The following is a 23274-nucleotide window of genomic DNA, read 5'->3' on the forward strand; positions in this document are numbered from 1 at the left end:
AGGAAAGGACTTCAGCTTAGCATACTGAGACAATCAGATAATAAAAAATTATAAATAATCAAATGTGTAAGGAGATGATGTTCTCAAAAAGCAAAGACAGTTAATTGCTTCATCAACTCAACGAGTGAGGCATATATAATTTAAATCCATTATCCACAGAATTATTTATTTCAAGGGGTGATTAGTTTCTGTTCATTTTAATGATTTTGCCAAAATGCAGCTTCTTAGAAACAGAGAATATAACATTGGACAGATAAACGTGATTTCATTTTATTCAGAAAGGTTATATTATAGCTTACTTAACTATGTGATCTATTCAAGCATGTGAATGAAAATTAAGTGGAAGGTAGAAAAAAAATTTTTCAACCAGGAGCCTGGTGAAGCAAATCACAGTAAAGAGTTTGAGAGAGTGAAATCTTGTATTTGGAAACATTTTTCTGTTGAAAGCGAAGAAAATACTTTGAATTTTGATTTCAGCGAAAACATTATGGAGTGTTCTCTATTTTAAAGTACTCTGCGCTTTCCTATCACCCAGCACAATGCAACACATTTTTGACAACACTGGCATCCCATACAATTTTGCTACAACCACTGATACAAACACTTTATTTGGTTTCAAAATATTGCTAAAGATCTTTTAACAGAGATGCTGCATGAGATGTTTTTTTTTATAGCACAATGTATTTGTAAAAACAAAAAATAACTTGTTAAAGGCACAACTGACGGTTATATTCTTTATCTAGTATTTGTGTATGATTTCACATTCCTGCCAAAAACCACGGGGTACTTATTAAGAAATAACTACAGCGTTTATATTAATCACAAAGCAAATACCTATGCACCATCTCAACTAATAAATGGTGGTTGTAATTTAGTAAGACGCTCATTGGATTTTTGACAGAAATGTAATGCCATACATTATGCGTCACTGTCTCTAATGCCACCCATGTGGTCCATATCAAAAGCCACCACCGGGTGTGAAAGTCCAAGTCTTTTGATTTATTCAGTCAGTTTAAACTCAATAAACTTGCGAATTGAGTTTGACTGATTCCAAGTTCTTAGCTCTGTCTCTAATATTAGTGATCCAGTTAAAACAACACGATTAGTTATATTTTTGCTAAAAATAGAAGAAGCAGGTAAGAAAACCATCGTCAATCCTGCCTCCACAGATACAGCACTGTTTTTAACAGCAACAAAATGTGGGAACCGTGACCTTCGACCCCGCTGCGTCCATCCTTGATCACTCCGCCCCTCTGCAGAGAGAAACGGCTGCTCCATTCAAACAAACTCCGCGCCCCGGGATGCGACAGTCGCTGTAGACGGAGAGGACGGTGGCTTCAGCAGCAACAACACACCCTTTTAGTCTTAAAAAAATCACGCACACGCAGAAACACGCAGAGACACGCAGCGGGGCTCGCAGGAACTCTCACTGTGCGCAGTGTGCTAGCGGGAGGCTAACAGCTAACAGCACCGACATGGCGAGCGCCTCGTACCACATCTCCAACCTGCTGGAGAAAATGACATCCAGCGACAAAGATTTCAGGTAAAATCGGCACAAGTGGTTCCGCCTTATGGATCGGTTCTAGGTTCCTGTTAAACCCGCTGCTGTTGTTTGTTAAACCCAGTGCCGCCTCAGTAAGGCCTGAGGCTAATGTGCTAGCTGCTAGCTTCCACCTGTCTGATCATCGTCACCCCGTTAGCCTGGTAGTTAGGCCCGATCCTCGGGTTAGATTTGATGTGACAGCCGGTGTTTTGCTGCTAGCTGCTGGTTATCAGGGTAACGAACGGGGCGTTAAGGTTTTAACCAGCTGGAGATGCCGGTTAACAGACAGCTGAGCTGCGTGTTAACGGCCGTTGGTTAGCAGCTAGCCCGCCTGCTAGATGGTTGCCACCAACTTCAGTCATGCAGCAGAACTGTGAGGTTCTGCTGCATTACAGCTGGATCTGAACCCCGAACTCAGGTCCGGTGATGACGTCACCTCCAACTTAACCGTGTTCTGACTCGAAGCCGGTAGGATTTGACCGTGAAGTTGTGATCAGAAGCGATGCTAACTACCATTAGCAAACCAATAAACATGGCTTGTGTTGGTTTGGGGCATTCAGACGCTGTCCAGCAAGTTTTCTGACAGAAGTGGGACAGTTTTGTCTATGGATGATGGATTTAATGAGACAGCAGTCCACTAGGGTTCAGATAAGGTGTTTGTTTCTGCAGCCCACTGTGTCACATACAGGAGGCGGCCATATTGTATTTAGTATTCAGTGTTTCTCAGGAACCTGACATCTGGGGTATTCCAGCTCATTTTCTGATACCTCTGTCACACTTGCTCCTCTTAACACTTACCTGACTGGCTCACAGGGAATCCCTGAAGACATCATCACACAGGGGTGCATTATGGGTACTTGGTAGCTTCCTGGCAACTTCACAGGCTTGTTTAGAAAGAAAGAGAGAGTTAGAGTCTGGAGTTTATGACAAAACAAGGATTTTAAACTTGGTAGAGCTGTGTGAGAAAAGGAGAAAGTCCTAACCATCCCTTCCATTGACCGTAAAGGATCTTATCCCCTACTCCAACATCTTTCTAGCTATACAACCAGACTTAAAAAGGAGCGGCTAAAGCAAATGTCTTGGTTTAGCATTGCTTTGCACATGCTAATGTAGAATATCGTCAATTAGATGTTAGCATAACAGTTACTAGGCTGTCATAGCAACATTCTTCCGTCAGAGGCCTATTCAGGTTATTCAGGTTGGAAGACTGACTGTTACTGAAGATTCATTGCTCCATTAGATTCTGAATCGCAGTCGTTATCGCATGCTAATCAGAGCATGCTGGTAGAGAATATTTAGTAGGATAGAGCTGCACAACGCATCATAGCCGCCATATTAAAATTTCATATCAATACAGGGATTCAATATTTGAATGGATACGGGATTTAAAGTGTCAGAAAATCAGACCCTGAATACATTTGACCAGAATGGACTCTTAATTGGCTAAAAAAGACACAAGTATTCAGTTTTCTGTAATAATATCATTATAACACATTTTTCTGATTTTTGTGTAGGACTTGTTTAATATTTACGATGTGTTTATATGATTAACCACTTAAACTGTGATTGTGTTTTAATCCTTCATTCCAAAGTTCTGTTATATTGGTAAAGAATGTCGATTAATCTCTGTTAACATTGTTGGTATTCATCAATAATATCACCACAAACTGTTTGAGTTCAAACTGGATCACTGCTTGTGGTGCTTAATGCTTTTTATCACTTTATACAGATTGCCAGTACTTTCTTTATTACTTAATAATTTATTAAAGAATTATTTTCTTCTGAAAAACTTTTTTTCTTCAAAAGATTATCATACATATTCCACAAAATAAAATTTATCACTACAATGTGTTCTAAACTATTTGAATTCTACACATAGAATTAACATTGGAGCATTATAAAAACAAATAAAGTTAGGTTGTAATGTTTCCATATTAACTTATATTAAAAATCAAACATAAAATTCCTGAAATTTAAAAATGTGTTGACCAAAAATAAAGATGTTAGGGTAGCTTTAGTCTGAGTCATTCATTATTATTGACTTGTTGGGCCGTCAGGTTTTCCTCAAAGATCAAAATAATTTAAATGTCATTTTATGCTGTTGTTAAAACAAGTCAATAGGTGTTAAAATGTATTTGTCTCGATTGATCTTTTTAGGATCACCATTCAATTCAGAAACCAATTTTTCTATTTAAGCGGTTTAAAAATTCATTGTAAATCATGAGACTGACAGAAGAAAAGACGATGCAAATAGAATATTTTTAATACAATTCTATATTGTTTCGTACTGCATCAATTCCCATCAGTTTATATTTTAACAAAAATATGTTTGTGCAGAAAATTCTGTAACTTAAATAATCAGTATGAGGTTAGCTCAGCTGCATGGCTTTTTCTTAAATAAAAAAATCTGAGAATTATTCTAAATATAATTGTACAAAAAATTAAGCAAACTAAAGTTGATTTTTAAACACTGAATTGATTCTGAATTCCCAGCACTAAGAATTATGATTTTATATAGAATACATTTCTAATAATTGGACAAAAAGTTCTTGTGTGATATAAAACCGGTTGTGTTGCTAATTATTTGACTATATTTTTATGTTGCTTGTTTTGTTCAGTGTTTGTCAAACAAATGACTTTCTGAAACAAAAAACACATTAAAGAATTATTCTATTTATAATATTACAAATATTATACAAATAATATTTCATCAGATTAAAATAGAATATGAAGCATTTCGAAACCATCCAGAATTCCCAGCAGTAAGAATTGTGATTTTCTGTACAATAATTATTTCCTGCGTTTGTAATGTTGGACAGAAAGTTTTTGTGTGTAATAGAAAATAAGTTGTTTCTAATTATTGACTATGTTGTTACGCGGTGGTTCTTTTCTTCAGTGTTTCTTGAACAAATGGCTTTTTCAAATAAATAAAACAAATAATTATTCTAAATGTAATTTTACAAAGACTTCAGCAGATTAAAGTTGATTATTAAATATTTAGAAACAATTCAGAATTCCCAGGAGTAGGAAGTGCAACAGTCTATAGAATAAATCTCTCATAATTAGACAAAAAGTTGTTTTGTGTGATATAAAATAAGTTGGTAATTATTTGACTTTGTTGTGGTTCATTTGCTTGATGTTTCAACTGAAACGCTAAACAGACGGCAGTGAAACTCCTGAAATCTCATCAAACTCTGGGAGCAAAGCAGCTTGTTTGGTGAGAAGCTCCACGGCGACGTTATCGGTTTCATCGCTTCCGACAGCAGCCGCGTCTGTCCCATAAATCTGTGAAAAAATGCGCCCCGGCCGCGCTCGCTGTGGAAATTGCTCGTGACCTCGGCTGAGCGCAGCTGAGGAGCCGTTCTTATCGGAGCGCTTTAATACCAAATCAGCGGATGCTCAGCAGGAGAGGAAATGTCTTTTTTAGGTGGAGTGTCGCTGCTGGAGTCTTCACAAATGATCTTCTTAAAGCTTTGCTGCGTCGCTGTCAAACATATGCAAATGAGTCGCCGTGCACGCAGGATGTGTCGCAGAGGAAAGCGTGATTATTGGATTGGACTCGCTGTCAGCAGATCTCATTTAGCATTAAAGGATTTGGATTAATAGCAAAAAAAAAAAAAAAGGAAGAAGGCTCCAGTGAGGAAGTTAATAAAAAACAACTTTAGATTTCTTTGATCTGGATGTGAAGCAAACAGAGAAGATCTGTCCTCATTTTGTTGGTGTTTTATGTTTTTCTTAAGGTTTCTGCATAAAGACGGATTGTTTTACAGACGCCACCGAGTTCATTCCTGGAGCTAAAAACAAAAAATAATTAGTTATGAATCTCCAGCTGCCCTGATCTGGTTTTCCTCTTCAGCGTCCAAAATGTTGGTGCAGAAAAGAGAAACTTCATCTCATTCCTGTAATTCTTTAAGATAAATAAAAGATAAAAAGCTTGAGGTAGTTGGAAGAGTGATGGATCAACACAAAGTAGAGCAAAGCTGAAAACAAGAGAAGATCTGAAAAGTGTGGCATGCTTTTGTCTTTGCTGAAGGTCCATCTGAAAATCCTTTGTAACATGTTTGAATATCTAGAGTATGACTATAATAATGATTGATTAATTAATTATTAACTAACTACTGTATACAAACTCCAAAAACACAATTTGCTTTTAAAATAACTTATTAAAAACAGTAATTATGCCGAAATGTTACAAAATATTTATACATTTATCCAAAACTCCTCCAGTGGCAGTTTTAGCTTCATCCAGTTCAAATTCACTAAAGGAATTAGGCAAATAAAATGTTTATTTTGTTATTTAAAAGAGGAATTTATTTATTTATTTGCACCTTTTAATATATTTTTAAAATTGTACATAAAAGCTTAAGAGGTTAAATTTGAAATCTGCAAAATGTGAAAATTTTTTAACTGATTTATTATCAGTGAAATTGTTGCTCATTGTTCTTTAAAAAGCAGCTAAAGTTTAGTCAGATTGGATGGCAAACATATGTAAACATTAATTCTTGCCTCAAATGTGCGTTTGGACTTTGACTAGGCCATCCTAACACCTGAATCTGAAACCCGTATCAGATTTTAGATTTTTGACTCCATTTGTCTTCACTTTATTTTTAGATTTTTATGTGTAAAAAATTAGAACAGCATCTCATTCTCCATAACAACAGTACTTTATGTTTGTGTGTCAATAAAAATGTAAAATTTTAATGTAAAAGAGAGGTTGGTAAATCTTTGACCTTTGAACCCTGAGAATAAACGGTTGAATTTGTTTTTGGTTTTAGGTTTATGGCCACAAACGACCTGATGACAGAACTTCAGAAAGACTCGATCAAACTGGACGACGACAGCGAGAGGAAGGTCGGTTCGTACGGATGAAATCCACTGTGAACGCTTTAATTTCTGGACTAATCGATCGATTAATTGTGATTATTGACAGGTGGTGAGAATGATCCTGAAATTGTTGGAAGACAAAAACGGAGAAGTTCAGAACCTGGCTGTCAAATGGTAAAAAAAAAAAAAAGAAACCCATCTGTTTTGAAACGTTTGTGTTTTAATTGCTGCGGGTAATTGTGGGTGCGTTTGATTCGCCAGCCTGGGGCCGCTGGTCAGCAAAGTGAAGGAGTATCAGGTGGAGACGATCGTGGACACTCTGTGCACAAACATGCTGTCAGACAAAGAACAGCTGCGAGACATTTCCTCCATCGGCCTCAAAACCGTGATCGGAGAGTTACCGCCGGCTTCCAGCGGTAAAACAGGACGTTAAAATTATTCCTAATAATAATAATTTTATTTTCCTTTTTTGTCAATAAAATTATATCATTTACTTTAATACGAGTCTCGTTCACCTTGTCCGTGTTTCAGGCTCTGCTTTAGCTGCCAGTGTTTGTAAGAAGATAACGGGCCGCCTGACGAGCGCCATCGCCAAACAGGAAGACGTGTCGGTGCAGCTGGAGGCGCTGGACATCATGGCGGACATGTTGTGCAGGTACGGAAACACCTGGATGCAGCTCAGAGCCGCAGGAACGTAAAGAAACCAGAATAAACTGTGAAGGTTGCTGATGATGTCATCAAAATCAATCAATCAATCAAGTTTATTTGTATATTTCAGCAACAAGACATTTCAGGAAAATACAAAAATAAAGAGTCATAAAAACTAAAAGCTAATTTATTTCAGCAAAGTTAAAATTAAAAACATTTTAGCTTTCAGTTTAAAATTAGATAATTTCACCAGATCAATAAAAAAATATTTTTTTAAAGAGAAAAGTCACTTTATGGCCGATGAAACCATGAGAAAGACGGTCATAGGTAGAGTAAACCACAAAAGAAGCTGCTGTATGGAAAGTTGAGTGGAAGGAAAAAGTGTGATATTAAAATTTAAGCTCTGACTTCAGTTATCCAAAAACAGGGATAACTAAAGTCAGAGTTTAAACTCCGTACAGGAAGCCGCCGTCTTCCTCCAGAACCAGAGAAAACCTCAGGAACGACTTACTTGGACTAGACTGTTGCTCTGTGCTCCAAACTCCTCCAATTAAGTGTTTCCCAAATTTTGGAAAGTACTTGATATTCAAACTGCACGGTTTTGTGATAAAGTGCATACACCTAATAAAGTCACATAACTTTTTTTTTCTCACCATCTGAAGTTGAATCAGATTAAACTTTTCTGGTTTTAGATCAGTTAAAATTTAAGAAATTATTTCTATTTGCTAAATTCCAGAAAATGTTTTTTTAGAGATTTATTTGTTGCTTTCTTAGTAAATTCAGTTTAAGCATTTAATTTAAGCAGGAAGGTAATTTACCTTAACAAAATTTGCTTAGATTGCTTCAGTATAATTAATATTTGTTATTACTAATAGATCAATAATTTATTAACCATCTTATATTTTATACATTAAACAAAATTATTGAAATTGAGGAATATTTATAAAATTATATTAGTGTTTTATTTTCTGACTGGTCAGGACAAAAGGGTGTGAAAAAGACATTATGTTATATTTTAGTTAGTTATAGCAGAAATGTCCCTGATGTTGCTTTAAGTGATCAAACCTGTTGTTTTTCCAGACAAGGCGGCCTGCTGGTGAATTTCCATCCCTCCATCCTCAGCTGCTTGCTGCCTCAACTCACTTCCCCCCGGCTGGCGGTCAGAAAGGTGCATTCAGGAACTTCACGTTAAATCCGCTGCCATGAATCCCTCTTGAGCGTGTTTTCTTCCTGTTTCCAGAGGACCATCATGGCTCTGGGCCACTTGGTGATGTCGTGCGGGAACCTGGTCTTCATCGACCTGATCGAGCATCTGCTGACGGAGCTGGGCCGGAACGACAACATGTCCACCACGCGCACCTACATCCAGTGCACGGCGGCCATCAGCCGGCAAGCGGGACACCGCATCGGTGAGACGCAGCCTGAAGAGTCCGACCGTTCTGACCGGACGCAGAGCTGACCTTTGACCTGTCTCTTCAGGGGAGTACCTGGAGAAGATCATCCCTCTGGTGGTGAAGTTCTGCAACATAGACGACGACGAGCTGAGAGAGTACTGCATCCAGGCCTTCGAGTCCTTCGTCAGGAGGTAGAGCGCGGCGCGGCGGCGGCAGCTCTTCTTCTTCTTCTTCTTCCGTTGGCTTAATTCGTCTCTCTGCAGGTGTCCCAAAGAAGTTTATCCCCACGTTCCAACCATCATCTCCATCTGCCTCCGCTACTTGACCTACGACCCCAACTACAACTTTGACGACGAAGACGAGGACGACAACGCCATGGACGCTGAGCAGAACGATGAAGACTACCAGGGTAACAAATGTTTTTGTCGGCGCCGCCATGTTGGAACCAACTTGGAAAAATGGGAGCGGTTTTAATAGAACTGGACGATATGGCTTAAAAATACAATCTGATTTCTTTTCTAAAAAAGAAATTACAAATGAGGGAAAATACTTTTAAAAATTGGCTTTTATTCCAGTCTGTAAGTTGTACAGCTACGGGAGGAATTTTCAATAAAAAAGAAAGAGTAAAGATTGCAAATTTCTGCCAAAAATTTTGAGGTTAATTTCAGAAAATTTTCAGAAAAAAACTTGGGAAATTTCTGTACTTGAAAAGTCAAAACTTTCTAGAACAACAGAAATTGTTTTAGAAAAAACTTTGTCATTTCTGAGTTTAAAAAGTGGAAAATGTGCTTAAAAAAATCTCATAACCTCATAAATTTTCTAGATTGACATCAAAGTTTCAAAAGTAAAAACATTTTCTTTTAAATTCTTGAGATGTTTCCAGGCCAGGCTAGGAGAATTTTTGAGAAAATCTGGATTTTCTATTCTGTCAATGCATTCCTTGGGTTTGCATTGGGAAAAAAGAATCCAGATTTTCTAAAAGTTAAATCTACAAAAACCAAAAATTTGATTAATCAATAAAATCAATTTTTCGGCCAGCTCTGGGTTTTAGTTGAACTTGTTTTTCTCTTACCTGTCCAGGTAGCGATGATGAATACAGCGACGACGACGACATGAGCTGGAAGGTCCGCAGGGCGGCGGCCAAATGTCTGGACGCCGTCGTTTCAACGCGCCACGAGATGCTGCCGGAGTTCTACCGCTCCATTTCGCCTGCGCTCGTCTGCCGCTTCAAGGTAACGTCAAACATCCCGTTTCTGCCGCTGAACATTTCTGACATGAACATTTATCACTGGACAGGACAGCAGCTATTAGCCGCCATCGCTAGCGACGCCATTACTACACAGAGTCCTGTTCACAAAACCAGCCTAAAGCAGGTTGAGCTGGAACATGTTACCAAAACCTTTATAATGTCCTTATTTCTTATCTGATTTCTGTAAAATTAAAACTGACAAAATCTATAATGTTTTGATGTGTGAAATATAGATTCTCCATAAAGTAAATCTATAAACAGTTTGTTTTCTGTCGAGATGAAAGAGAGCAGATTTCTCTTTTATATTGCACAGTTTATTTAATTTTACATAATTGCCATAGTTAGGAGACATAGTTTAAATATTTTCTGAAATATTTTTATCATATTTGATGATCGTTAAACTAATATTAAGAAATTATTGACTTAAATAAATTTCCTATATCTTGTTGAAAGGTTATCTAAGAGCGAGTTTTATTTAATTTAAAGTGAACTAAGATTTTTGCATTAGAAGTTAGACCAGAAGTACTTTGTGGTAAATCCATTTACTACACAGAACCGAACATTCGGTCCGTTATAGTTTTATATTTTTAAGCCTGAGCTGAACAACTTGTAACGATATCAGCGTTTCAATATTGATAATTATTGACTAGTTTTTTTTTTGTTGTTTTAAATGAAATAGCATTACTTCCTGTTTTATCCAGTCTTTTCTTCACATAATTTTTTATTTTTAAGCATTTATGAAGAATAGCAGTAAAACTTTCTCTGTTGCGAAATTACTCGTTGCTAGGTAACAGAAGTTGAGGGGGGGCGGAACTTGAAACTGCTTGTTACCTCAGGTTGTTGCTAGGCAACCGAAGAGTGAGTTGGTTAGTTTTCAGATTCTTTGCATTATTGCGTTTCTCTCTGGACTCGACGCGTAGCGGTGGCGCGTGCCGGGTCCGGTGATATTTGTCGGCGGTTCTCCGGTCCCGGCGGTGACGGCCGTCTGCTTCCTGTGTGTTCAGGAGAGAGAGGAGAACGTGAAGGCGGACGTTTTCCACGCCTACCTGTCGCTGCTGAAACAGACCAGGCCGGCTCAGAGCTGGTTGGCCGACCCGGACGCCATGGAGCAGGGCGAGACGCCGCTAACGATGCTGCAGAGTCAGGTGGGAAAAACAAGGCAGACGTCTCATTATGCTCGACTTCGTGGGCTGGTGCATGAAATCTCAATAACATGAGATTTTGTTGTTTTATCGTGAGAAAATGTGTAAACGGTCAGGATGCCTTTGAGAGGGACAGTAATCTATCATATTAATTTCCTCTTCAGTGATGATTCCCAATTAAACTGGGAATTCAGTTTCTTCCCTCTAGATGGCGCCGTCAGAATCAACTTTGTTCCACTTTTTATCATGTCTGGACTGGGCCATGTATCTACAACAGAGCTATAGAGTCAAATTAAAGACATTTTGTTAATTTCCTTTTTTATTTAAGAGGATAAAGTCAATATATTAGCAGAATAAACAAAATAATAATTAGCTGCTGACGTGTTAAAAGATGAAGTATTTTCTTATTTGTAAAATCAATACCAAAGTAAAACATCACAAGATGTTTTACTTTTTTATTTTAACTTATTTTTTAGTATTTGCATTTTTCCTCTCAGCCTTTCTAATGTGATTTCTAACCTGATTTTAAAACCTGTCTCACACTTTGGCTGATGAACTGAGGTCAGAGCGGACGTTTCAAAGTTTAATTTGAGATATTTTGGTGTCACTTTATTTTATTGGTAAAGTAACAAGAAAATGTATCAAAACTTTTATTTATTTGTCTTTAAATCTCTTTGCAAACAAAACTGAATCATTTAACATGGTTCAGTTTTGATTTCTTCATAATTTAGAATAAAATCATAATAAAAAAGTGGTAGTAGTCTAGATTTTATGTTTTACACTGCAGACCACAATGTCTGCAGTGTAGTTTCTGTGCTGCAGGGGGCACTGTTGCTTACTTAGTGATGCTGCTGGTTTTTTCTCACCCGTTCCCACGGTGACAGGAAATCATCAGCATCCTGCTCTACCAAACAGACCGAAGCAGGTGACAGGAAGTAGCACTCTCTCTCTCTGTTAATGTTGCTCGTCCTTTGCAGGTGCCCATGATCGTCAAAGCTCTTCACAAACAGCTGAAGGAGAAAAGCGTGAAAACCCGGCAGTGTTGCTTCAACATGTTGACCGAACTGGTCAACGTCCTCCCAGGAGCGCTGACGCAGCACATCCCAGTACTAATACCAGGTAATGCGGCGCCACAAATAAACAGAAACCCTGTAGATTTACAGTGAAATTAAAAAGTATTCACCCCCCAAAACTAATACGTAGTTCTGCCGCCACTGGCAGCAAAAATTACCATCAGTGTTTGCAACATTATCACTCGGGAGGATTTTTCAGAATGGAGTTTTTGAGAATAAGCTGCTTATTTAAGGTGATATCTTAGCTGGTAAATCTGATTTAGTGGCTAAGCAACTCCATAAAGTTCTTCTGGACGAGTCATTGATGAGGTTTTGGGTCATTTTCTTTCTAGAGTTCATTTGCATAGAAAGTCCGGTTCGTTTGGTGAGGTCTGAATGCTAATCAGACCAAAAAAGCAAACTCTGGTCCGCTTAAAAACCTCGGTCGAAAAGAGGTTGAAAAGAACTCAGGAATGCAAATGCAAACACCAAGCGGATTGGAGACTCCTCTAAAAGCAGGAAATGGACTACGACGATGGGCATTCTGGGTAAATACAACCATAACAAACTAGCTATCTAGTGCTAGCAGGAGAAATGGCTGGTGGACAAAAAAGAAATTCTACAATGGCTAAAATCAGACGCCACTCCATTTTTGTTTCTGTTTGGTGAAGAAGGAAGTTGCGCTCAGTGTCTTTAGAGGTTTTTGCGTCGTTTCCTTCAGTGGTTCTTGGTGCAGTGCCCCCACAGGCCAGGAGGGGAACAGGCTGCTCAAAGGGACTCAGTTCAATGAGAAAGAGAACAGCAGCTGCTGAAAATGTAACAATTGTTGCAACTTTGGTCCCGAATCAAAGCGAATCTTCAGGACGATCAGGTGTGAAAACACCCTAAATCAATCAGGTCGGGCTAGTAAAACTGTAAATTTGTTTGATCGGACAAACTAAAATATGACCAAAAAAAGCTAATTAAAAAAATCTGTAGGGTTTGGAAATACTTTGATGTGTCAAAATAATAAAAATATTCAGATTTAAAATAGAACAGAATGTTTTACTGTCCATTCCAGCAGAAAACACATTATTAAACCTATGATATTGCTGATTGTTAACCTGTGATGGTTTCTGTGTCTCAGGTATCATCTTCTCTCTGAACGATAAATCCAGCAGCTCCAACCTGAAGATCGACGCTCTGTCTTGCCTCCACGTCATCATGGTGACGCACCCCGCTCACGCCTTCCACGCCCATGTCCCCGCCCTCGTGCCGCCCGTGGTGGCCTGCGTGGGAGACCCCTTTTACAAGATCACCTCAGAGGCTCTGCTTGTCACCCAGCAGCTCGTCAAGGTGGGATTCAAACCAGCGACTGTAATGGATTCGGTGTCTCAAACGGTGTTTATTGATGTGTTTACGGTCTCCAGGTGATCAGACCTCTGGATAACCAATCAGAAGGCTCGGACAGCTTTGACCCCTCCCCCTACATCAATGACCTCTTCACCTGCACGATCAAACGCCTGAAAGCCGCCGACATTGACCAGGAGGTCAAAGAGCGAGCCATTTCCTGTATGGGGCAGATCATCTGTAACCTAGGTAACGGCCACCTGTCAGTCACATGATGTGACGTTAGAAAAAAGAAAGAAAGAAAAATAAGACGTGACGTCATCAAATCAAATGTTTTGCTCCTAACTGGTTTTGTTGTGCAGGTGACCGTCTGCCCAGCGAGCTTCCAGGAACGCTGCTGATCTTTCTGGAGCGTCTGAAGAACGAGATCACACGACTGACGACGGTCAAAGGTCAGGTGGCATCAGCTAATTCGCACAGGAGCTAAAAGAAATACTTCAGTGATAAACTATTTGCTAAATGCTCAACCCTAATTGATACACAATTTTCTACTGAATTAAATTCTTTGAACTAAATTATTATTATTCACTAAGATAATTACAACATTGTCAAGGAAAGAGGCCATCTTATAGCTAGGAGTATTTTCTTTATTTCACATTTTGCACGTTTTTGTGCTTCCATTTGGGTCTTAACTGCTCCTGAAACAGAGCAAGAGCTTAAAAAACAAATATGCAGCTGGTTTTTTAAGTAGCAAGTTAATATTTTTTGGGGTCTAGAAAGTGAGCAGTTTCAAAACCTCCCGATTAAGTCACCTTCCACAGCGGTGACACGTTACCTAGCAACCCCAGCAGAGTTTCGCTCCTTACCTAGCAACCCAATCTGAGTTCTACACATCTGGTCCGCTGGTTCTACCCCTGTATGCGATGCACAGTGGCTGCTCGAACAGACAAGAGTTTTGTTGTTCACTTACATCCAGAAACCAATTACTGCCCTCCTGTTGGTTGTCCAGGAGTCGCTACTAATGCTTTTCAAACATGTATGATGGTGAAATTGCGCATCTATTTGCAGACATTCTAAACGTTGATTTGGGGGCGTGGCCAGCAGCAGTTCATTGAATTAAAAGTGACAAGGTGCCCTAAAATGTCTTAACAAACTAAAATCCCCTTATCTAAGAATTATTTTGTGCAAAAAGTGTAATAAAAATGTTTTTTTATGCCATAGATCTACCCTAACCAGTTGAAGGAAGTGTAATAGGTCACCTTTAAGAATAATCCTGAAGTATTTCTTGTGAGTCGATGGTGCGGACCATGCAGCGGCGAGCAGCAACCAGCAGGCGTAATGATGTCGTTTTGTTTGCAGCTCTGACGCTGATCGCCGGCTCTCCGTTGAAAATCGACCTTCGACCCGTACTTCCTGACGCCGTTCCCATCCTCGCCTCCTTCCTCAGGAAGAACCAGCGGGCCCTGAAGCTCTGCACGCTGGCTGCTCTGGACATCCTGCTCAGAAACTACAGGTAGCCGCCACACCTGCGCGGCCCGCCCACCGCTTGAGCTCCGCCCACTTCATCGCTCGTTTCTGCCCTGCAGCTCCGCGGTGACGCCCGTCATGGTGGACGCCGTCCTGGCCGAGCTGCCGCCTCTCATCTCGGAGAGCGACATGCACGTGTCTCAGATGGCGCTGAGCTTCCTGTCCACGCTGGCTGTGACGCACCCGTCCTCGCTGGGCCAGCTGGCCGGCGGAAACATCCTGCAGCAGCTCATCGCGCTGGTCCGGTCGCCGCTGCTGCAGGGAGGAGCGCTCGCCGCCATGCTGGACTTCTACCAGGTTCACACTCATTTCTTTCTGGTTTCACCTGGCCGTCCGGTAGACTGTCAGGTGAGAACGGTACCAAAGTATCGTTCTCACCTGATATGGGACCAAAGTATTTGTGTTGGCTGTAAGTCAGAATAATGAAAATTAAGTAATAAATCCTGAACCAAATGAACTTTTTGACTATAACTTTGTGATAATCACAGGTTTATTAACTCTGTTCAGGCTCTGGTCGCCACTAAAACCTCTGGTTTGGGTTACATGGACCTGCTGAGGATGCTGACGGGTCCAGTGTACAGTCAGAGCGCCGCTCTGCCTCACAAACAGGCGTACTGCTCCATCGCTAAATGCGTGGCGGCTCTGACCAGAGCCTGCCCCAACGAGGGGCCAGCTGTGGTGGGGCAGTTCATCCAGGTGAGACAATAAAACCTCATGGAGGAAGTTTAGATTATTCCATGTTCTGCTTGTGAAATCTGATTTCTGTCTTTTGGATTGCCAGGATGTAAAGAACAGTCGCTCCACAGACTCCATCAGGTTGCTAGCTCTGCTCTCATTGGGCGAGGTGGGACACCATGTGGACCTCAGCGGCCAACCAGAACTCAAGACTGTCATCCTGGACGCGTTCTCCTCGTCCAGTGAAGAGGTAAACACAACCAGTTTTCTGCTGGAACGGGCTAACAAGCAAATTTAACTGGACAATTCATGGTCCCAGAATTTATCACGATAAACAATAATATTGTTTTGAGGCCATTTTCAGGTAACATAATGGTAATAATGGAAAAACACCTGATTTAATTTTTTCTGTTATTTTTCGTGTTGGACTTCCTAATATTATTATTTTATTATTGTTAAAAAATTTAGCCTGGCCCTAATTAATATTCAAAGTCCAAATAAACAGAAGCTGTAAAACAAGATGGCCGCCCACATTTCCCTAAAATTATATTTATTGCCCAACCATACTTGGAATATTTGAGTGTGTGAAGTGACTTGACCTCTGACCCGGGCTTGCTGTGTCTCAGGTGAAGTCTGCGGCGTCGTACGCGCTCGGCAGCATCGCAGTGGGGAATCTTCCGGAGTATCTGCCCTTCGTCCTGCAGGAGATCTCCTCCTCCAAGAGGCAGTACCTGCTGCTGCACTCCCTCAAAGAAATCATCAGTAAGAAACAGCATCCGCTAACGCTCTGTGTATGGCAGGCTGGTTTATCATAAAATCAGATTCACCACACTTACATCCCAGAGATCTGATGCTGGTTTATCACTAGACGTATTAGTAAATTAAGACATCTCTCCAGATTGTTCAGTCACAATTTGAACAAGCAACCTTGTTACTTAGTAACCTCAGCACAGTTCCACTTGTTACCTAGCAACCCAAACTGAGTTCCAGAACATTTGTTCAGCTGGTTTTACTGCTATACAATGGCCGCTGGAAAAGACAAGTGTTTTGTTGTTGACTTACAGAAACAACTTGCTACATTCTTGTTGGTTGTGCAGGAGGCTCCACTTCTGTTTTACAAATCTGTATACTATGATGTTAGAAAGGCCTGTAGTAGTGTGTGTGTGTGTTTGGTTTTAACATGTGTGTGTCCAGGTTCGGCGTCCGTGTCGGGCCTGAAGCCCTACGTGGAGTCGGTTTGGTCTCTGCTGCTCAAACACTGCGAGTGTCAGGAGGAGGGGACCAGGAACGTTGTGGCCGAATGTTTGGGCAAACTGACGCTGATCGACCCGGAAACTCTGCTACCCCGCCTCAAGGGATACCTGCTGTCAGGTCAGCAGAACTAAAATCACCAGATAACCAACAGCAGTAGCATTAGAGTCAGACATTTATCCGGTTCTGTCTATAGGCTCATCGTATGCCAGGAGCTCCGTGGTAACAGCGGTAAAGTTCACCATCTCTGATCAGCCGCAGCCGATCGACCCACTGCTCAAGAACTGCATAGGTAATTCCTCTTTTTTATCCTAAATATGTGGGATTTTTATTCTTTTTGTAAGCAGATTTTGTGTTAACACTGACAACACTGCAATAAATTTTCATTTTCTTATTTAATACAGAATGTAATTGTTTATTTTTTTATATTTAATGTATTTTTAATCTTTTAGCTTATATGATTACGTGAAAAATCTGCAGTATGTGCCAAATTTTTTATCAGATTAATAGATTACTAAAATAATTGTTAGTTGCAATCCTAAACTCAACATTTCTTTATGATTAAGCCATTTTTCTCATGAAGTATTGTTTCAGACAAGAAGCTCCAGTCTTTCCAGTAAATACATTATTTTATGGGATTTGTTGCACCGTAACCACGGAAATTGGTCAAGCCGCCATCTTGAAACGCTTTCTCACCGTTTTAATTTCAGTGGTCATCTGGTTTTACTTGAGAAGTTGAACTGAATATTTTCAGTAGAAGGTTAAGATCCTGATCCCTCATTGGTTGCTTTTTCTCCCAGGTGATTTCCTGAAGACGCTGGAAGACCCGGACCTGAACGTGCGCCGCGTTGCCTTGGTAACCTTTAACTCCGCTGCCCACAACAAACCCAGCCTGATCCGAGAACTGCTGGACTCAGTTTTACCGCATCTTTACAACGAGACCAAAGTGAGGAAGGAGCTGATCCGAGAGGTGAGGAGAGCCGGCGCCGGGCGGAGACTTGCAGGTGGGCGTGGTCCAGGTGGCTGACCGACTGTTGGCTGTGCGCAGGTGGAGATGGGTCCCTTCAAACACACGGTGGACGACGGGCTGGACCTGAGGAAGGCTGCGTTCGAGTGCATGTATACTCTGCTGGACAGCTGCTTGGACCGGCTGGACATCTTCACCTTCCTGAACCACGTAGAGGACGGGCTGAAGGACCACTACGACATCAAGGTCGGTCTGTCGACCCGAAACCACACCGGTCCGGGTTCTGTTGTTACTAAGGCTGGGCGATTGATCAGTGCTTTGGTTTTTGAAGGTTTCATTTTTGAAAAATATAAAAAAAATTTCCTGGGTTTCCATAGTTCACAGTGATGTCAGCACACCCAGGGCGGCCATCTTGCTTTACAGCTTTTATTTATTGAATTCAGGTCAATTCTATGATGGAATATTAGGACAAGGCTATGATTTTTTTATGTTTAATTATAACAATAAAGTCAATAATACGACTTTATTATTATTAAATAAAGGGCCACAGTTTTAACAGAATAAAGTGGTAATGTTAGGAGAATAAATTAGTAATTTTATGAGAACTCCAACACAAAAAAATACAAAATAAAATTTTTTTTTCTTTTTTTTTTTTTACCCCTCCAGGGGGTCTTTTGTGGCTCTAGTGTCCCTTATATGACAGTAGGCTGACAGGAAACAGGGAAGGAGAGGGGAAGACATGCGGCAAATATCGTCGGGTCCGGGAGTCGAACCCGCGACGGCCGCGTCGAGGACTCAAGGCCTCCAAATACGGGTCGCGCTAACCGCTACGCCACCACGGCACGCCCCAAAATAAAAATTTTGGGATGTTGAGCATCTTGTAAAGTTATACTTTGGTATCAGTTTTAAAAAATAAGGAAATACTTCATCATTTAATCCTGGTTGTTAGTCTCAGTTTTTATTATTGCCCTCATTAACCAGAGTAATGGGTTAATGTTTTTTCTTATATATGGTCGGTCCCAGTAAGTGATGGTTGAATTCTTGTTGGTTCGGATAGATGCTGACCTTCCTGATGCTGGCTAGACTGTCGTCACTTTGTCCCAGTGCTGTGCTGCAGAGACTGGACAGACTGGTGGAGCCGCTGAGAGCCACCTGCACCACAAAGGTACAGCTACAAACACACACCTGGTTTCTTCTCAAATTGAGCTTCTTCCACTCTGTCTTTAGTCGATACTGTATTGATTCTTGAATTTGATTCAGTTGAGATGTTTTGGACCAGAGGTGTCTGGCAAATTTAAATTAAAAATGCAAAAATTAGTTTACTCCGATTTTTGTTGGTTTTTTACTTAACAACAAACAAAATTGTATGAAATCTGTATATAACAGCATACAATTTCCAAATTCTGGGGGGATCATCAGTTGTTTTCTGTTTTGTTGGCCAAATTTTTACCAGTTGTAGTCAGAGGTCCAAATAATAATTTCCAGAGCCACAAATGGCCCCTGCGCCACACCTTGGGCACCCCTGATTTGGACTGTATTCAACTTAAACATAAAATAATTAAACGTATTTTCAACAGGAATGGATTACACCGTTTATGACTGTTTATTGAACTTTTACAGTGGAGAATTTTAGCTAACTACATTGATAAATTATAAATTTTCAGGTCAATTTAAATGTTTTGGACTGTCTGCGACATAAATAGAAATTGAATTGGGCTGTGTGTGTGTAGTAAATTAAATTGGAGTGTGTTGGATGAGATGAGCTGCTGCCTACCAGCAGAATAAAAATGGCGCTTCTCTGCAGGTGAAGGCAAACTCGGTGAAACAGGAGTTTGAGAAGCAGGACGAGCTGAAGCGGTCGGCGATGCGAGCGGTCGTCGCACTGCTGACGATCCCAGAGGCTGAGAAGTCGCCGCTGATGTCAGAGTTCCAGTCCCAGATCTCGTCCAATCAGGAGCTAGCGGCCATCTTTGACTCCATCCAGAGAGACTCCAGCTCTGCCAACATGGAGTCCATGGACACCAGCTAAACACGCGGACAGAACAAATTAACACAATGCACCATCCCGCTGCTGGAGCGCTAACCCCGCAGCATGTTTCCATACCAACATAACACACACACACACACACACACACACACACCAAGTTGTAGTGATACACCCTCTCCTCGCGATCGATTGTTTCCATGATGCATTGCACTGATTTTTGCGTTTGGAAAAAAGGACGAAGACTGACGGACGGCTCACACGGACAAAACACAAAGATTGAAAAAATTAAATCTAGAAAAAAAAAATTGGAAGCTCCTCCCATGAGTTGAAATGATTGGTTGATCTCCCTGTGCATCGTTTTTTTTCTTTTCTTTCTTTTCTACATAATTCCAGAAAGTTCTGCAGGTACTGTAACCTGATTGGCCGCTGCTGAGTGACTGACAGTTGGCGTGTTATTTGAATGGACCAATAGGAGGAAAATATACGAGAAACAGCCTTTTCTGCCTCAGGCTGTGGCGACCAATGGGAGAAAGGCCCGCCCTAATCCTTGCAAATGATATAGGCAACCAATAGGAGGGGGAGAGAACTGATGGGCGGGGCTTTACTGTTTGTGGACCAATCAGCTTCTCCGTTCTTCTGAGTAAGTAGATGTGCCCTCGACTTCTTCAATCCAAGGAGGGAAGGAAGCAAGAAAGAGGAGAGATTACCGGACCAGGTTACTTCTGACCAGACCCGACTGGACCACGCTGGCTGTTGCCATGGTTACATAGAGTAAAACAAAGTATTGATTTTCTGTTGGCTGTTCTGGGAGTTCAGCTGCCTTGAACCGGTTCCGGTCGGTTCGGTCTGATAAGCTGTGGTTGGATTTTGGTTCTATTGTGTCTCGCTTGTTTTAGTCTGGCCTAGACCGGTTTAATCCGGTTTGGTCTGGTCAGGACAATCCACTGTTGTTTATCACCCGAGAAAAATAAAAAAAGGTCCATTTCTGCCTGCCTACGTACTCCAACTTGCTTTATTTGTGTTTGAATCAGATTACATAAACAAACACGCATTAATGAGCCACTTATGTAGCAATAAAACACTGTGGCTGCATTACATATAGGGAAAAAGGAGGCTAAGAAATCTTATTTGGCCTTTTATTTTTTTTTAGCAATAATCTGTTACTTTATCAAATAAAGAGTATTCCAAATAATAATAAGAAAGAATATCTGATTAAAATAGCAGTGAGACGTCGGTGTTATTTTAGCTCCACAGACAGCAAAAAGCAAAGTGAGTTTATAAATAAAAATCTTCATGTCGGTACTGTGTTAGCAGGTCAAAATTATTAGCAGAACTTCAAGTGAAAAATTATCATATTTACAGCGTTTTCATCTTTCATACCTGAAATATTGTTTTAAAATGCAGCTTGGGAAGCTAAATACGTAGCCACAATGCTACATGACATGCTAATAGCTGATGTGCTAAGAAGCTAATTTATTTTCCTCAACGCTGATTGGCTGAACCCCAAAGAATGTAAATATAAATAAATGCCTTAAGTTCAGTTGTAAAAATTGCTTACATCCACAAAAGTAAAATTTTCTTCAATGAATCATTTTATTATTATAAAAAAATTAATTCAAAACGGGTGTAGTTTGTAACCTATCGACCAAAAATAACAATCTTATGAAAATACTGCATGTGAATTTCATGAAAATGCATTTTTGTGACTCTACATTTTAAAACATTGCTTAAAACTTAGATATAAAGTGTATTCTAGATAATTATTAAACTTAAAATGCATATTTTGAGTTGTTTACACATTAACAGTACAGTGATCTAGTTCTGCTTTAGGGAGAAACTAATGTCTTCAAACAGGATTCATTTCTGACCTGAGGTGAACATCGAGGGAGAAGATATTGGGAAATATTTTCATGTTGAAACTGGAAGTTATCCTGCTTCGCCGTGGTGAGGAAATCCCAGCGTGTGTCAGCATGAGCTGCTAAATTAGATCATTTCCTTCGTTTTTGTAATGTTTCCACTGAACTGCTAGTCACAAACAGGATTCAGTCAAATCTGAAACTGATCCTGGAAACTTATTACAAAGTTGACAAATAAACAATTCAGTCACACAATTGTTAAGTAAGGGTGTTCAAAGTAGGGTCAGAGGGCCGATTGGGGCCACCACAGTTAATTAGCACAAAACTACAACTTTTAAATAAAAAAAATACTCCTTTCTGTAGAACAATACCAAACAAAACTAGGATTAGACTGAAACATGTTATTGTCATCCACAAAGCGATGAACATACTGTAACAGTGAGCCGAGATTAGTGCCCTGAGGAATTCCGGTACATCAATATTTGATGGGCTGTTTTTTTCTGAAGAAAACTGTATTTTGGAGTTTCAAAGGTAAAATTGTAGAACCCAAAATACACAAAGTAATAATCATTTCCAAGCTTTTTGGATTTCTTCTACTCTCCACATCTGTCCATTGACTTATACTCTAAAGAAAATAATCTAGATCTTGTTTTAATTCTTGAGAACTATTTCCAATTTTATTCAATTGAGCCCAAAATTTTACAATTTAGCAAAGAAAACAATCCTGTTCTTATAAAAAAAGATCTGATAATATATTTAGTTAAAGTAGACTATGTTGAGTTTATAAAAGTTTATAAAAAATAACCTTTTTGGTGATTTTTATTTTTTATTCTGGACACCCGTATTCTAAAGTTTCTGCTCTGTTCCCACAGCAGCAGATGGAGCCAAAGTTTACTTCAGTGCTGAGTTTAATCTGAGATATTTCCTGTGAATAAAACTCAGCTTCTTACCTGGCGCAGTGTTCACCTGGACATGGATTTTTCCATCACATGACTTTCTTCTCGCTCGGCTGCTTCCGCCTCTGATTGGCTGCTTAAATGAGGCAGAAACTCGTTAGAGAGTAAACAAATGCAGTGCTGCTCATTCATCTGGTCTCTTAGCAACATGTGAATATTGGCGAGCCTGGAGCCGGCTCATTGACATGCTGATGATTTTACCTCTTTGAAGCTCGGTAATTTATTCTGCTCTGATGGGCCGCCTGTAGAAAAGGTGAGAGCTGTGTGGGAGGGAGCAGAATAATTTCATTTGGGGGAAAAAACAAGGTAAAAATGACCAAGTGTCACAATTTAACAGCAAGGAGTTAAAGAATCTCCTCTATTGTTGTGTGCAGGTTGTTAATTTCTTGTAGTTCTGGGTGGAAAATGAGCAGAACTTTGCATGAAGCAAACAAACAGACTTAGAGGAAGTGTGTGTCAGTGAAAGGGAAGCTGGTTGGGTGGAGGGCCGCTCTATTCTCGGTGACTCCTTCCTGTTTGGGTGTGGCTTCACAGCAGAAAACGCCTCGTCCTGCGGGGCTTCGGCTGGCTGGGCATCCTGCAGATATGTATGCTGGGCTTTTGAAGATCAGTTTCAGTAACTGAGAAGCATGTGGGGCCGTCAAGGTGTTAGCATCACCTCTACACTGTGACACCCACCCACAGATCGCCACGTCATTTTCGGTTCTTTTTGTTGTCAGTCTGACACAAACTGCAAACAGGAAGGACAATTATTTCAGTTTCTGCCCAGTCGCCATCTCAAACTGGAGAAAAAAAATAGATATTTAAATAAACCACAATTTTTAATTGCCGTAACTGTTAAAAGATAGTTTGCTTTATTTAGTTGTGTTAATAA

General features: G+C 40.2%; 2 protein-coding genes across 2 annotated transcripts in view; one reads left to right on the plus strand and one right to left on the minus strand.

Moving 5' to 3' along the window:
* grip1 (glutamate receptor interacting protein 1) overlaps positions 1–2360 on the minus strand; it is a 76638-nt gene extending 74278 nt beyond the window's left edge. Inside the window, exon 1 of the mRNA XM_023350278.1 lies at positions 2342–2360. The gene's annotated coding sequence lies outside the window, so the exon portion shown is untranslated. The remainder of the gene's footprint in view (positions 1–2341) is intronic.
* On the plus strand, positions 1230–20588 carry cand1 (cullin associated and neddylation dissociated 1). Its single transcript, XM_005810169.2, has 26 exons — positions 1230–1543; positions 6319–6394; positions 6474–6541; positions 6629–6783; positions 6899–7022; positions 8096–8183; positions 8256–8424; positions 8495–8600; positions 8673–8818; positions 9490–9641; positions 10663–10803; positions 11778–11919; positions 12979–13187; positions 13262–13430; positions 13544–13633; positions 14541–14694; positions 14768–15005; positions 15216–15404; positions 15490–15633; positions 16010–16145; positions 16578–16754; positions 16831–16926; positions 17435–17604; positions 17683–17847; positions 18659–18766; positions 19406–20588. Exons 1-26 carry the CDS (start codon positions 1476–1478, stop codon positions 19628–19630), a joined length of 3705 nt encoding a protein of 1234 aa, XP_005810226.1. The 5' UTR covers positions 1230–1475; the 3' UTR covers positions 19631–20588.
* The last annotated feature ends 2686 nt before the right edge of the window (positions 20589–23274 follow it).

Source organism: Xiphophorus maculatus, chromosome 17 (assembly GCF_002775205.1).
Source record: "Xiphophorus maculatus strain JP 163 A chromosome 17, X_maculatus-5.0-male, whole genome shotgun sequence".
In the NCBI taxonomy this organism is placed as follows: Eukaryota; Metazoa; Chordata; class Actinopteri; order Cyprinodontiformes; family Poeciliidae; genus Xiphophorus; species Xiphophorus maculatus.